The 16,132-nt window shown below is 42.9% G+C and overlaps 1 protein-coding gene across 2 annotated transcripts in view; it reads right to left on the bottom strand.

The window, feature by feature from the left end:
* The window catches only part of LOC115087829 (akirin-2-like), a 61,120-nt gene that overhangs the window by 33,913 nt on the left and 11,075 nt on the right, over positions 1-16,132 (bottom strand). For both annotated transcript variants that reach the window (XM_029595432.1, XM_029595431.1), the window contains exon 2: positions 2,447-2,590. In XM_029595432.1, coding sequence (XP_029451292.1) covers positions 2,447-2,590 — 144 coding nt within the window. The remainder of the gene's footprint in view (positions 1-2,446; positions 2,591-16,132) is intronic.

Below are 16,132 nucleotides of genomic sequence, written 5' to 3'. Positions count from 1 at the left end.
GGAATTTAGGGTGAGTTTGCAGAACTACCCTACTGTGAACAAGACTGCAGATATGGAGAATATGAAGCCAGAGCCCTAACTTGCTTACTCTTCGTGCACAAACACTTTCTAGGTGAGAAACTTCAAGTCCACCGACAAATAGTTTGAAAGCTGGTTTTATAAGTTGAGCTAGGACTCAACATCTGCATTGTGAGAGCCAGGGATGGAAGATTGGAATGGCAGAGCCTGAATGTTCCTGTGTGGTGAGAGTCTGAGTTATCACCAATGGACTCAAAAGACCGAACAGATAGATGGACAAAGTGTGCAATGGAGGATTGTTGCAGTCAGATAGTGTAATGAGGATTGTTCTGGTCTTGTCCTGAAGGACCTTCTGGACAATCCTAGCAATTGGAAGAACTGGTGGGTACACATAGAGACCACTGACACTCCAATTTGGAAGAGCTTTGGGAGCCTATTTGTAGCTGCTCGAATGCATGGAGCAGAACATTTTGACTTTCTTGTTGACCTCTGAGATAAGCAGGTTGATCACCGGCTTTCCTCGGAGACTGAATAAGTTTCTGTGATTGATTTAATAATCACTTATATGATTGCAACACTCTGTATGGGCAGTCCACCAATGTATTTTAAATCCCCAAAAGCTAAATTGCCTAGAGATAGGCATTATATTCATCCTGCCCATGATAAAATTCTGATGGCCTCCTGGAAGAGGGTGTAAGAGCTCATATCTCCCTGCTTATTTATATAGAATATGGCCACTTGGTCGTCTGACTGGCTTAAGATTCTCACTTTCGAGAAAAAGCCCTCAGAGAACAGCAAATAGCTCACAAATCCAGGTGTTTCATTTGTAGGTGACTCTCGCTAGGGACCACAATCCTTGGGTCCTTGATACATGAGTATGCTACCCCTGCTCCTTTGGTGGAAGTGTCAGCAGTCATTTGGTGCAATAGGACTTGCAACAAGAGAGTCACCTTCAGAATACCTGGGATTTATCACTAACTTATGTTTCCATCCCAGAGATCATGGATATTTGGTGGGATAAAGGTCAAGAATGCTGATCCCATTGGCTTCAGAGCTCATACTTAAGACCCCCTCATGTGCAAATGAGCCAGAGATACCATATGCATAGTAACTGGCATGTGACTGAAAAGGACCAGGATCAATCTTGCTTTTGCTTGGTTCTGTTGAAGGAAGACTTATTAGAGCCACCAGTAATGTGGTCTTTTCAATAAGGAGAAATGCTTTCTCCTGAAGAGTGTCTATTCATGCTCCTATGAACAGGAATTTTTGAGCCAGAACCAGATTTCACTGGCATAAGGAACCCCAGGACTGGCGGCGTTGTATTGTCTAAGGACTCCGGAACTCCTGATGAAGATGAACCCAGCGCCAATCACCCGGGTACCGGAACATACAGACTCCTTGCTGACGAAGCTGTACCATCACTATAAGGCATTTCATGAATATACACAAGTCCGCTGAGAGGTCAAAGGAGATATCCTGTACTGGTAGTGCGCGTCCATCGCAAACTGAAGTAATTTCCAATGGGAAAGATGAATAGCAATGTATGAATAAGCGTCTTTCAGGTCCAGCTCATTCATTCAGCTGAGGGACGGATTGAAAGGCGAAATCATCTGGAGAGATCCATCTTGAACCTCTCCAGAGCTAGCAATTTGTTCTGTCTTCAGACGTCCTACATAGGCCTCAAACCACTTACTTCTTGGGGATCAGAAAGTACCAGGGATAGAATAGAATCTCTGGCCACAACCTTGGGAAGGCATAAGTTTGACAGTCTTCTACTTCTAACTGCACTTGGGCAAAGTGAGAAGGGTCAGAGTCAAAGACTGAAATCCACTGGGTCAAAGGAGGGCAAGAGAAGTATACACAATAACCATACTCTACAATTTTTCAGGATTTACCGGAGGTTGCAGGGAAGTGGGTCTCAGAGTCTTGCTATGGTCACATCTCAATTTTATAGCCAACCTCACCTAGAGCACTTTTTAGTGTTTTTGCTATATTAATACTTTATATACAAGCTGTGAACCTAAGCATGTGATGATTTCCATTGGAATACCACAATTTACTCAGGGTTAGAACAGCTAATTGGGAGCAGCATTCAAAAACTTTTACTTCAGGAGTAAATAAGATACTGAAAATGAAAGGAATACCTTTAAAAGTATTTTGTCTGATCAATGTTTGATAGTACAGTACAGCTGTTATTACAGATACTTTGATATTTATATAAATTCTCTGGGTCCAGCACTGTGCTGGCCACTCTATGATCTTGTCTCTAAGCATCACCTAAACAGTAGAAATGGGCCTCAATCTGGGCTGCAGATTTCATAGACCCATGTTCTAACCATGAGGTTACACAACCAAAATGAATATAGATACTTCAGGAGTCATGTGTACTCTCCACGTAACCAGTAAGGCTTTTGTAGAACGTTCTTACCTGACACAGCTGGCCCACCAAGGAGAAAAGTGTGTGTCTGTGCATCATTTGAACAGCAAGGGTCCGTCTGCTGGAAAGTACTTTCCAAATGTCTCCTCTTCTGCATGCGTTTATGCTCTTGTTTTATGCTATACAGAATCTGTCCTAAAAGGAAACACAGAAGAAAAACAAGGAATAAAAAAAACTAGCCATAATTTTATACAGACTCTTTCTGGACTTAAGATAAGGATTCAAACTCAGCATCAGGTGAGCTGTAAATGATAAACCCTTTCAATATGCTTTGCAAGTGAATACTCACATAAATCACTGCAATATAAAAGAATCCCCAAAAGTGGCAATAAAATCCATGCTACAAAAGCTGCAATACACAGGTATGTTCTATGTAAGCATGCCAAACGGTTAATTTTAAAGGTATTATCCAAATACCTACACACATATCTAATTAACAACCAAACATTCAACATGTAACATGTCTGATTTCTTACATTTTAATGCATACAATTTTAAACACAGTAAGGATCAGTGCAGTCTGACTAAACTGTATAGAGATTTAGAATTTATAAGTTATTGAACGTGTGACTTGTGGAATATAATGTATTTCTTTTAACACTTCGTGCAAGAAGAGAATTCTTTCACCATGTATTTCAAGAGTTAAGAATGAATTTAAGAACCTTAACGGAATGTGTGTCATTTTAATCGACTATCTGAGGTGCATTTGTTCTCCTGCTCTCCCACCCTGCTGTGCACTAATCATCCACACAGACCATGGCTGCTAAAAAATGATATGGTCTTTCCAGATTATAAAGGGCTTCTAAGCAAGCAACTATGTATTAGAACAGGGGTACTCAAACCTGTCCTATGGGCCCCCCAAGCCAGTTGGGTTTTCAGGAGATCCCTAATGAATATGCATTGGAAATATTTGCATACACAGAAGGTAGTACATGCAAATAAGTCTCATGCATATTAATTAGGGATCTCCTGAAAACCCAACTGGCTGGGGGGGCCCCATAGGACCGGTTTGAGCACGCCTGTACTAGGACTGTAATCAGACACACAGGCCATACATAACTTGAGAAACAAAAAGGAACAAGAATTTTCTTTACAAAAAGGAAGAAAATTATTAATATAGATCTTTTTCATGAATGGTGTAAATCTGATTTCTGTCATTTCAGGAGTAGACATCAGATGACCTTGAGCCTAAAGCTAAGTTCACCTCTTGTTAACACGTGAAAAATCCTGACAATGAGTCTACTGGCAGACACAGAGGAACTAGAAAGCTGCAAATAGGAAGTCTTCCCATCAACTTGAAGGGCTGCTGAGAAGCTCACATATTGTGCTCCAGAGTTGATCTGTTTGTAAGTTGATGTGAATTACCTGAGATTTGATCCAAGGAATTCAACTACATGTATAAACCCTGACCCAAGTTAAATGATAAACTAAACTTGACTCAAATTGCTATTGGACTAGCATACAGTGAAACTACTCTCTGGTTGAGCAGATATCTCGTTTATGGACTTACTATAGAAGCTCAGGGAGAGCTGTCAGTCATCACACCTCTGCTTCTCTCTCCTCCTTTCAGCTAGAGATATCAATCCCAATCCTGGCTCTCCACAGCAAGTGTCATCCCATCTATATATTTCAAAGCGTCGCCCTTGTAACCTTATTCCTGCCTCTTCTTTCCTTCATGATCCTTCTGGAATGCCTGCTCTGTTTCCTGTAAATGCCTACATTCATGATCTTCCTGCATTGACTGAGACTTGGCTTTCCCCTGAGGACTCTGCTTATGTTGCTTTCTGTCATGGAGGTTATTTCTCCCATATACCATGCTTGGTATGCTGTGCTAGTGGAGTCAGGCTGCTACGCTTTCTCCTGCAGGTTTCAAACCCTTCTTCCACCTTCAAGCCTACTCCTTTTCTTCATTTGTAGGTTCACTCCATCAGTCTTCATCACACTTTCATTCTGGATAGTTGCCATCTATCATCCTCCTAATAAGTCCCCCTCCACTTTCCTTGTTTTCCATATACCTCAAACCATTTTCCCCCACCCTTATTCTTAGGGATTTTAACCTCCATATTGATGACCCTTGCCTTAATTTCATTTGATTTCAAATTATGTTCTACTACTTCCACTCTCCAGGATGGATGTTGCCTTGACCTTTCTTCTAACTGCACCCTCAGGCTTCTCCATTTTGGGTCTTTTCTCTGACCATCTGATAACTTTCACTCAACCACCCTCCCCTGCAGTCTTATCCAAAATAACCACAGAATCTCCAGGTTATTGACCATAGCGTCCTCTCCAGAACTCTCTCTTCTCCATCCTTGTCTGATTCTGTTGATGAGGGAGTTGTTTCTTAAACTATACATACCTCTGCTTTAGATACTCTTGCTCCTCCTCTCTCCTGCAAGGTGTGCCAAATCCTAAACTTGGCTTATTTCTACGTCCTATATTTGTGTGCGGAACATCTGTCTTAAATCTTGTTCCCATCAGGGCCAGTGCAAGGGTATTAGGTGCCCTAGGCAAACCTTCTACCTTGCGTCCACCCCCCCCCCCCAGGACCCAGCTACGACCTTATTCACACAGACAGGCCCTCTTCTCTTACAGTTAGGTTCCTTGTCTCATTCACACACATCCCCTTACACAGGCTCCCTTGCCCTCTCTCTCAACTAAGACAATTGCTCTCTTATACCCATAATCCCTCTCACTCACACAAAAACGGAGGCACCGCTCATGGCCCGCTGAGACACTGCTTTTCCATCTGCAGGACACATACATAAACATGTCAAACAAAAAGAATACAACAAAACTCCTTCCATGAACAGACTGACAAAATTAACCATGAAATCTTCTCTAAGCTGTCTCTTCTACTCCACCTTCCCTTTGGCCCCTGCCCTTTTCTAAAATGAGAAGAGAAGAAACTGACCATTTTCTCTCCTTCTCCAAACTGCTTGTTTCTCTAATCCCATTCCCACCCAGCTCCTCAGTTCTATCTGCCCTGCAGTCATCCCCTCCAACTATTACATCTTCAATCACTTGCCACTGCAACTGTGCTCTCTTCCTTCAAAAATGCTGTGATCATGCTGTTCCTCAAACAAAAAACCCCAAAACCTTCAATGGCTTCTGCCTATCCATGGTCCCATTTCCTTTCAAACTGCTCGAACAGGCCATTCGTCTCCACAGTCTTAACTTTATCTCAAGCTGTTCTGGATATGCTGCAGTCTGGCTTTCACTTTCTACATTCCACAGAAAAACTGCTCTTGCCAAAGTCTCCAATGACTTCTGAGACAGAGGCCAAAGCCAATGGCCTTTGTTTGATCATCCTCCTCCTTGACCTATCTGCGGCTATGGACATCATTATCTACTCCTTGAAATTATCTACTAGACTGGATTTTGGGACTGCTCTACGTTGATTCTCTGATTCTTCTTTCCACCACTATTACGCTATTGTTCAGGGTGCCTCAAGTCACTATTCCGGGCCTTTTTTCTTATACCAATACTTCCCCTGATGCTCTGACCTCCTCCCACATCTTTCAATACTACTTAAGCTGATGACACCTAGATCTGCCTCTCTATACCAGAAATTTCATCATAAATCCAGTCTAAATTTCAGCCTGCTTGTCCAACATCACCACCTAGATGTCCTACCACCACCTTAAAATTAACATGGCCAATACAGAACTTGTTTCCCCCACATTCAATGCCCTCTTCCTTTTTTTTCTTTTTTTTTTAATATGCTAATGGCACTCTCATCCTTCCCTGTTCTCTTGGATACCTGCCTCTCCTTCTCTATGCACGTCCAAAACACTGTTGAAGTGCGTCAATTCTTCCTCTAAACATCTCGTTAAAATCAGTTCTTTCCTTTCTGAGTTGCTACAAAAATGCTAATCTACTCCTGTCATTTAAGGTTAATGAAAACTTCGTAACCAACTTTTTAAAAAGTGCTTTAGAAAATACAGCTCTATAGTGTGCTTTCACTTCCTGCCACCTGTTGATCTACTTTACAGAATTAGAATTTGTAATGAGTGGAGGCACTACTACCAAATTTCAAAAGGATTCCAAGTTCTCAACAAACCTGGTTGACAGCTTTTCAGAGTTGGCTGGCTGTGCAGCACACCCTATGGATTTTCTACAACAAATTATACCTTATAATCAATGACATTTGACCTTTAAAATAAATTGACTAGTATTCTACTGCAATTATTCTATTGCAATATATTCTCTTTAAAATGCATCTCATCTCTTAAAGGTGGCCAACCAACTATTAACACCCAGTAATAGGGACTATGATGAAAAACAGTGTGAAAATCTTTCCTAAATTTGGCAGTCATTTGATTACTGATTGATGAAAACTGTTGGCTATGAATCTTCTTCTGGACACCAATAAATTTTTGCCAGGAGTTAAAGTTTTAGTTATTAAAAGAGGACAAAAATTGCAGATAATCCAACTCCTTCCCAGTTAACTAAGAACTCCACTACTGGCCTCAAACTGTGAAGCCACCTCTCAAGAAAAATTGCATGTGTGATTCCAATCCCAAATTGAACAAAAATCATTGCATAGAAAACTCCAATCGTATTTTCTCTCAGGTATTTAAATTGCAGCGCACACAGCTCTGATTACTTCTGCATATGATTGCTGCCTCTTTTTATTTCTACATATTTTGATCTTGTTAGAAGTTCATAATGTATCATTTTGACAATCTTCAAAAAATTGTCCAACAGAGGCAAGCTCTACATAGCAGAGCTACTGTACAAGTTTTAACTGAAAACATATTTGAACAGCTTTCCACACAAGTTAGATTACATTTATCTATAGGTTAAAACCACAAATTCTTTTCATTCTGCCTGACTTTCACGCAATCCAGTATTCTTTGTATAGACATGAAGCACCTCCTGGCAGAAGACAGCATCTATATAAACTCAAATTGAGAAGCAGCAAAGAAAGTTGCTCACAAACTATTTCCACTCAATGAAAAAAACCCCAAATAGGTGAAATATACTTATAAATCACTGTAGAAAATCACCACAAACACTGAGATACAACATATGTATAAATAATGAACAGAGGTGCACTATTCAAAATTACATTAGTATGATCATCATATTTATGATACCACCAAGAATATTCATTATCTGGATAACTTTAACCTGATATAAAGTGCATCAATATTCTAATCATAGGACATATGTAGGCAGTTCCATTTTTTTTTTCAAATGTTTAAGCAAATAAAAAGGGTTTGAAAAACAGTAAGTCGCTAACTTGAGAAAAACACAGACTGCCTAAGATTTAATAGGACTGGAAAATAGTTTGTCAAGTATGAGATATGTATCCAATTTACTACGAAACACTGCAGTGTCAGGCAGTACTTTGATTGAAGTAGTACACAAATTTCCTTACTAAAATAAGTTGAGCTTTTTCTTTGCTTAAAAAAAAAATGGACCTACTTATGAATATTGTAATTGTATAATGCATCTTTGTTCATTATACATATGTTGTATCAATATTCGTGGTGATTTCCTACAGTGATTCAAACTCCAGCACAAGGCCCTAAAATGATCTACAAAGCTTTTTGATATAAGATAGCAGCCCATATGCAAAGCAGAGCTTGACTTCCCAATTTTAATCTGTCAACTGCAAGACTTTCCCCACTGCCACAAACAAGGAGATTGATTTAAGCTTCCCCACCCCCAAACAGACTGTGTAAGAATGAGAGCCAATTTACTTCCTCTATCAAAAGTGACATGCTGAGACAGCAAATCTCTTCTTTGAACTATAATACTATATAGTTTAGGCAAAATTCCCCTTGCCAAACTGGAAGATTACCAACATTTGAGTTCAAAATAAATACTACTAAGTCTGCAAATGTGAAAAACAGGTTTCTATAGCTGGTATTCTAATAAAGGGAACTTTTTATTAAAATTGCAGATGACAAGCAATATAACATGTTAGTGTTGTCACAACTGTTTACTTTTGTTGTTCAAAATGACAAGGCCTGCATGAGTCAAAGATTCAAAGTCATAAAACCACAAAGAGGGAAAAGAATTTATGCATACAATCAAAAAATAAAAGATGTGCAAATTAATTATCTAAAAGTCTTACAAATTCCTTGTATACATCTGAGGAGCGCGGTATCAGAGACTATATATGGTGTAAAGGATGTAATCCACCGTCTCCCGCCTGGAATGGGCCTCAGACAGTATCAGAACTATACACCATCAACTGAAATCATCTACCGCAAACTTCATTCCTTGTATGCATTCAAAAATGTTTTTCAGCCACTTTATTTCAAAAAAAGAAAAATCACGCTCAATAAAACGATGTACATCGACAAACTAAGGCACCAATAGAGTTTCTAAACTAAACTAGTCATCATATACTTAGCTTGAGTGATCAATCTTCAATCAAATGTTAAAAAGACATGGTCCATATTTCGGCACAGCCCTCTTCAGGGATTCAGCATTATCATCTTCAGTGGATTACATCCTTTACACCATATATAGTCTCTCTGATACCGCACTCCTCAGATGTATATAAGGTATTTAAGACTTTTAGATATTCTTTTTCCCTCTCTTTTTGTGGTTTTATGACATTTTTGGAGAGGCATGGCTCTGTGGTTGATTTTTAATCAAAGATTCAAAGTTACATTTACTGTTCAGCCCTTAATTACCTTTAAAGTCACAAACATGAATGAGAAATTACTACTTACCTGACAATTCCTTTTCTTTAGTACAGTCAGATGAATCTAAAACAAGTGGGTTATGCACATCTACCGCAGATGGAGACAGAGTAAACTGACATTACAGTATACACACCCCTACAGTTACATCAGCCTGCCAGTATTCTCTTCATAAGCATCTGTGGACAGACTAGCAAAAACCTTGATGAAAAATAGATAACCACTGCAATACTCAGCCAACACTGAGCTCAGACAAGAATGCAACACTAGTCTAGGAACTGGAGTAACACTTACCAGTAAGCCCTGTAACACACAGACACATAGGAGGATCATTATGTAATCATACGGCAGCCAAGGGAGGGAAGCTGGGTTCATCTGACAGTCCTAAAGAAAAGGAAATTATCAGGTAAGTAGTAATTTCTCATTCCTTAGTGTCCAAATCTGATGAATCCAGAACAAGCGGGATGTACCCAAGCTACACCCGAATAGGACGGGGGCTGCCCACGGTCCGGTCAAAACTGCACGTGCAAATGCTGCTTCCTCCCGGGCTTTCACATCCAGACAATAATACCTGGAAAGGTGTGTAATGAGGACCATCTCGCAGCTCGGCAAATATTGACAGGAGACGACAATCTAACTTCTGCCCATGACACTGCCTGAACTCAAGTGGAACAGGCCCAAACCTGACTAGGTAACTGCTTCCCAGCATCCAAGTATGCAGCCGTGACTACCTCCTAAATTCAGCAAGCTATTGTAGCCCGTGAGACTGGCTGTCTAGTACTGCCATGGGGGACATACAGGCAATCTGATCTAAGCAAAGGCACAGTGACCTTCAGATACCTGACAATATACCGCTTGACATCCAAGCGCCACAACAGATGAGACTCTTTTACATCTTTCTCCCTGACCAGAGATGGCATGGAGACAGACTGGGTCAACTGAAACTCAGAGACTACTTTTGGTAAAAAGAGAAACAGCTCCTGGCAAGACAAAGCCTGCAGCTTGGAAACCCTACGCGCAGAACAATTTGCCAGAAGAACACGGTTGTCAAGGTCAGAAACCGCAAGGTCAGAGTACATAGTGGACGAAACGTAGGGCCTACCAAAAAATCCAAAACCAAATTGAGACTCCATAGGGGCATCGGAAATGCAGAGGATTATGAAGATGTTCCACTCCTTTCAAAAACGGACCATATCGGAATGAGCCAACAAGATCCACCATTGACCGGATAAACGGTCAAGCTTTTAGTCAAGCCATCTTGCAAAAATTCCAAAATGAACTGCATCTTGATCGAACGAGGAAAGAGTACCACGATCCTCACACCAGGCCTCAAATACACTCCAAATCCGCACATAGGCCAAGGAAGTAGAGAACTTTCTAGCTCTTAGCAAAGCAGAGTATCCATGTTTCAGCAAGCGAGCCCTGTCAAGGACCATATCGTAAGACAAAATAGAGTCTGATCTTCATGAAGGATAGGTCCCTTCTGCAACAGGTTCTTGTGCGCTGGAAGTCGAAGAGGCAAATCCACCCCTCCGCAGATCTGCATGCCACGTCCTCCTGGGTCAATATGGAACAACCAAGAGCACCATCCCTTTGAGGCATTCGATTCTTCAAATCAATCTGTCCAACATGGGCCATGGAGGACAGGCATACAGCAATTTGTCTTCTAGCCACTCCTGCACTAGGGCATCAATCCCCAACGACCTTAGATCTTTTCTGGAGCTGAAGAACTGTGAAGCTTATGCAGTGCACAAAGTCACCAAGAGGTCCAGGATTGGGAGACCCCAGTGATCCTGAATCAGTCGAAACCAGTCTGACAATGCCCACTTTCCTGGGTCCAGACTCTCCCTGCTGAGAAAGTCTGCTCTTACTTTGTCTTAGCCTGCGATATACTAGGCTGAGATCATCTGGAGATGCACCTCTGCCCGTTCCATAAGTTGATCTATTTCATGCAACACTTGCTGGCTCTTGGTACCTCCCTGCCGATTTGATTTAAGCTACAGTCATTTCATTGTCCGACATTATGCGGACCAAGCAACATTGCAGCCTGTGAACAAACTAAACATGCCAACCGGACCACCCTGGCCTCCAGTCAATAGATGTTCCAGAGACACTCTCTGCACTCCAACGCCCTTGCGCCATCAGCTCCTGACAGTGAGCTCCCCAACCAAGCAGACCCGCACCATTGTCAGGACTAGCGAGTCTGGAGGGGATAGCAAAAATCCCTTCTGTAGATGATCTGCCTGCAGCCACCACTGCTGGTGGGAGAAGACCTCCATCGGCAGGTGGCGTCAAATCGAATAGTCCTGTGGATTCCACAGAGGCAGCATGGAGTGCTGAAGAGGACGCATATGCATCCTCGCCAATGGCACCACTTCCAGAGAGCCGCCATTAAGCCAAGGACCTGCAGGTAAAACCATGCAGTCAGGTGCAGCGTGTTCAGACAGAGTTGAGCTAGCAACTTCTAAATTCAAACTTCTGTCAGGAATACCTTGTCCTGCTTTGTGTCAAACTGAATCCACAGGTATTCTAACGACTGAGTAGGCTGAAGTCTGCTCTTAGCTAGGTTCACCACCCAGCCGAGCTCCCATAATAGGGAAATCACCTTGTGAATCACCAGGCAGCTCTCTTCCAGTGACTTAGTGCGAATCAACCAGTCATCCAAATACGGGTGTACTAGGAGTCCATCCTCAACTCTGCCGCAACTAATCACCATTACCTTGGAACAGATTCTGGGAATGGTGGCCAGACCAAGGGCAGCGCTCAAAACTGAAAGTGGGGTCCCAGAACTGCAAACCGCAAGAAGCGTTCATGTTCTAGTCTGATGGCAATGTGGAGATATGCTTCTGACACATCCAGAGAGGTAAGAAATTCTCCTGACCGCACAGCCATTATCACTAAGCACAATGTCTTCATGTGAAAATGCTTCACTTGCAGATGACAAGTGTCACCTTTGAGGTCCAGGATGGGACGAAAAGAGCCTTCCTTCTTTGGCACAATGAAGGAATGGAAAATCGTCCAGTATTTTCTTGAGACTTGGGTACTGGGACCATAACCCTCATACTGAGGAGCCTCGCCAATACAGTTCCACTGTCTTTTTTTTTTTGTGGCAAGTGGCAGGGAGACAGCATGAACGTGTTCCAGTGAACACCGCGAAACCCCAGTGCATATTCCTCTCGTATCACTTCCAGGAACCACTGAACAGATGTGATTTCGACCCACCTCTGATAAAAGAGGCATCCCCTATCTCCTGTTCCCAGGGGTGGACTGGCAAAACTTCATTGGGAGGCTCCACTAAGTGAGCATGCACCTCTTCTGGGTTGTCTGGGACGAAAGGACTGAAACCAAAAGAGCTGAGTCCTCTGAAGGTCGCTCCTCTACAGGGTCAAAAACATTTGGATCTTCTAGCATGACCTCATGTGAAAAGAGCGTTGTGCCTGCTTTTTATCCTCCGGCCAACGAGGAACCGGAGATTCGCCCCACTTACTGGCCAGTTTCTCCAACTCGCAAACACACAAAAGCTAGCTGTTAAGGGGCAGTGTGGTGAGGTTAGCCTTGGATGTCGCATCAGCCGACCAATTGCTCAACCATAACTGAAGCCTGGCCGCTACTATCGAAGCCACTCCTCTGGCTGAAGTGCAGACCAAGTCACAGCCTGCCTCCGCCAAGAAGGCTGCAGCTGGTTCCACAACTGCCCTGGAGTTTACCCCTGCGTCATCAACCTCCAGGGAGAGAAAAACACAAGGGAGAGCCACCAAGGAACAAGAAGTGATCTCAAGGTAATTGCCATTGCTTCAAATGCTTGCTTAATGATAGCCTCAATCTTTTTAGCATGAGCATCCTTAAAGGCCACTTCTGCTTCCACGGAGATACTGATCTGTAGGGAGATGTTTTACCACTGAAAGCACCAAATATGAATCATAATAGCCAAGAAGTATGCAGAGAAAATACTGACAGGCCAAAAACAGTCACAGCTAAAGAAAAGAAACTTTGCCCAGATGAGAACTTTAGACCAACACTGAAGGATGCTTATCCAGATCTGCCTGTTTGTAAGAGCTTGTGTAAATAAAACCTAGGCAGAAGGACAATGCAGCCACTTAAGCACATAAGCAGCCAAGGGAACTCCAAAGGTCAGAAGGACCCCCACTCTTGGATGAAGGGGGAGCACGCTGAAATGGAGAAAATGCTGACTGGCATATGGAATCTTCTTTACCCAGACCCACAGCTGGCTGGGAAGAACATTCACCCTGAGCCTCCAAACAGCACTGGCACAAATCAGCAGGCATTCCTGGCTAAGATGCCCATATATAACAAGCAGTGCAAAGAGAAAGATGCTTAGGCTTCTTAGGCACAGACACTATGATGGCCGACAACGCACTGAGCGGGGGCTGGAGGCATGCGTCTAGCTTTTTATTTTTCTTTGACACTCAACTAGGCATCTAAAAATTATGCATCCAACACTTAGGCGGCAAAAAATTAAGGGCAAAAAAAAGTGCACTTGTGCGCATAAGTAAGCGCATGGCACTATGCGTTGCTTAATGTGGGCCAACATCCTGGACACACAGCAAGATGCACATGCTGGACCGACAATCCTGTAGAGGGCAGCCTTAGAAAGCACGCAAAAAGCCATTGCAGCCTACCACATGGCGTGCAGTGAAAAGCAGAGTGGGGCCTAACCTAAGGAGCCTGTTCAATCCACCAGGCTGCCCACATCCCTCGACCTCCCATGGAGTGTAATGAACTTTGGACCAGCGCGCCGAGCACGGAGACCAGAGGAAACCCAGTACAACAAAAAAAAACCTTCCTGCTAAGTCTGTCTCTCTCTTTTTATTTTTAAATAAAGATTGTCTCTGTGCTCAGCCAGTTATACCTGGCTGAGCACAGAGACAGTCTTCGGCTGCGGGGGGGGGAAGAGGACATGTGCCATCACCACCACACTCTGTTTCCTGCACCTCTGCTTTTCAGCTGCTAAAGCAGTTAAGTCCACGCCAACAAAACTAGCCTCCGGACCAAGGCACACATCTGCAAGCCCATGGAAATCACCTCAGGAATTTTCAACTGGGGGAGGGACCATTTGGTATCACCTCAGGAGAGCGAGGCAAAGTTTATCCTTCATTCTCCTTTATTTTAAAATGAAGCAATCCCCAGTAGGGAGATGATATCCACCATCTGCTGGAGACAGAGAATACTGTGAGGCTGATGTAACTGCAGGGGTGTATATACTGTGACGTCAGTTTACTCCGTCTCCAACTGCATACTCCACTTGTTCTGGATTCATCTGACTGGATGCTAAGAAATCAGTGTATGTTAGTTCAGGGCTCATGAAATTCCTCCACTAGTACCCAAAAAAAATCTGATGAATATCCATACAAAACCTCTCATTTTACATAGCACTACAGCAAAAATGAAAATCCATTCATTTTAAGACAAGCCTTAAAAACTGAGTAGCATTATGGAAGGTTCCAAACAGCTACTATAGCCCTTTCCATCCCATTACTTTCTCTCTCATCCTATAACCCTCTCCTGCACAACCTCATTCCACTATGAGCAATAAACCTCCTCCGCATTACTGTAGTAACTAAATTACCAAGGATTAAATTCAGAGCAATTAAGAGAACATATACATCTGCAAGATCATTTTCTATTATGCAATCAAACAATTACAGGAGGAATTCCCAAACTTTTAGACAACATGACCCCATTTTAGCACTTGAAAATTCACTTGACAATCAAAACAAACTAGCAGGGTTGCAGTCCCCCTCTAATGACCACTCCACTTTCATCCTCCCCATACTACAGCTGATCCCCTCAAGACTCCACCCTATTTAGTCAATTCTCTCCCAATCTCTACCTCCTCTAGAGCAATGGTCCCCAACCCTGAGAGAAAATTTGCATACAATTCTCTCATGCATATCCATTTTGGATATCCTGAAAACCCGACTGGCTGGTGGGCCCCCAGGACAGGGTTGGGGACCACTGCTCTAGAGGACCTACTCTCATTCTTCTCCCCTTCAGTGGACGCCCTCTCTCAACTGTCATCCCTCCTACTGATCCTCTTATATAGGTAATCCAGTTCTTACCCACTCCAACCTTTCACACCCACTCAAGCTGATCTTCATCAAGCCCTTCTTATAACCCTCAACTGATCCTCTTTCCTTCCTTCTCACCCCCTCTTTACTCTCACCCCTCCATCTCCTCTCTCACCTCCTCCCCCCCTTCTTTCAATCTCCAGCTGATCCCTTTTCAACCCCAGCTCAACTTTCTCTCATTCCTGCTCTCTAACCATCTACAGCCAATCCCTCTCCACTTGATCCAACTTTCAAAACCCTCCTGCCTGTCTGATCTTTTACTTCAAAACAGCATTCTGGCTAGGATCAGCAGCATGTTCCTTTGTGCCTCAGGCCAAAAATGGATAATAGTGGGAAGAGAGGGCTGGCTGATGATAGGAGGAAACATTTTTCTCATGGGTAGGATCAGTGGAGGGTGAAGATAGAAGAGCAGTGACAATTCCCACCATCTCATGCATATTCAGCCCTCCCCCATCTTGGCTGGTCCCAAATCTAATGGGGGATCTGCAAGCAGCATCAATAGTAGTGAAAGACAGCACAGAGCTGTGAGCCAATGCAAGTTTACATGCCCCGCAGTGGACCTGCTCTCTCCTCATGTAGGGCTTCCTGCTACCACTAACTCATTAAAGGGTCAGGCTACTGAAAGGCCTGAATGCATGTGCTAGCTCATAGACTCCATGCTGATTTCCACAATTAATGCTGCTGGTGCTGAACAGTACAGCTGAAGGTTTTGTGATTTCATTTGGGGTCCCAACCCCCAGTTTGGAAAGACCTGAAGTACAGTAATTTATATGGACTATTCTTCTGTTAATAAAGAAAATCAAAACCACTCCAGTGATCACACCAGCATAGACAATATCAGCACTATGTGCTCCATTGAATTTAACCTTACACCATACACAAAGTGTGCCAATATTGATCAGATTGCCTTGTCGTGGCTTATTGCT

Source organism: Rhinatrema bivittatum, chromosome 3, assembly GCF_901001135.1.
Source record: "Rhinatrema bivittatum chromosome 3, aRhiBiv1.1, whole genome shotgun sequence".
Lineage (NCBI taxonomy): Eukaryota > Metazoa > Chordata > Amphibia > Gymnophiona > Rhinatrematidae > Rhinatrema > Rhinatrema bivittatum.
This window is presented reverse-complemented; position numbering and strand designations above follow the sequence as displayed.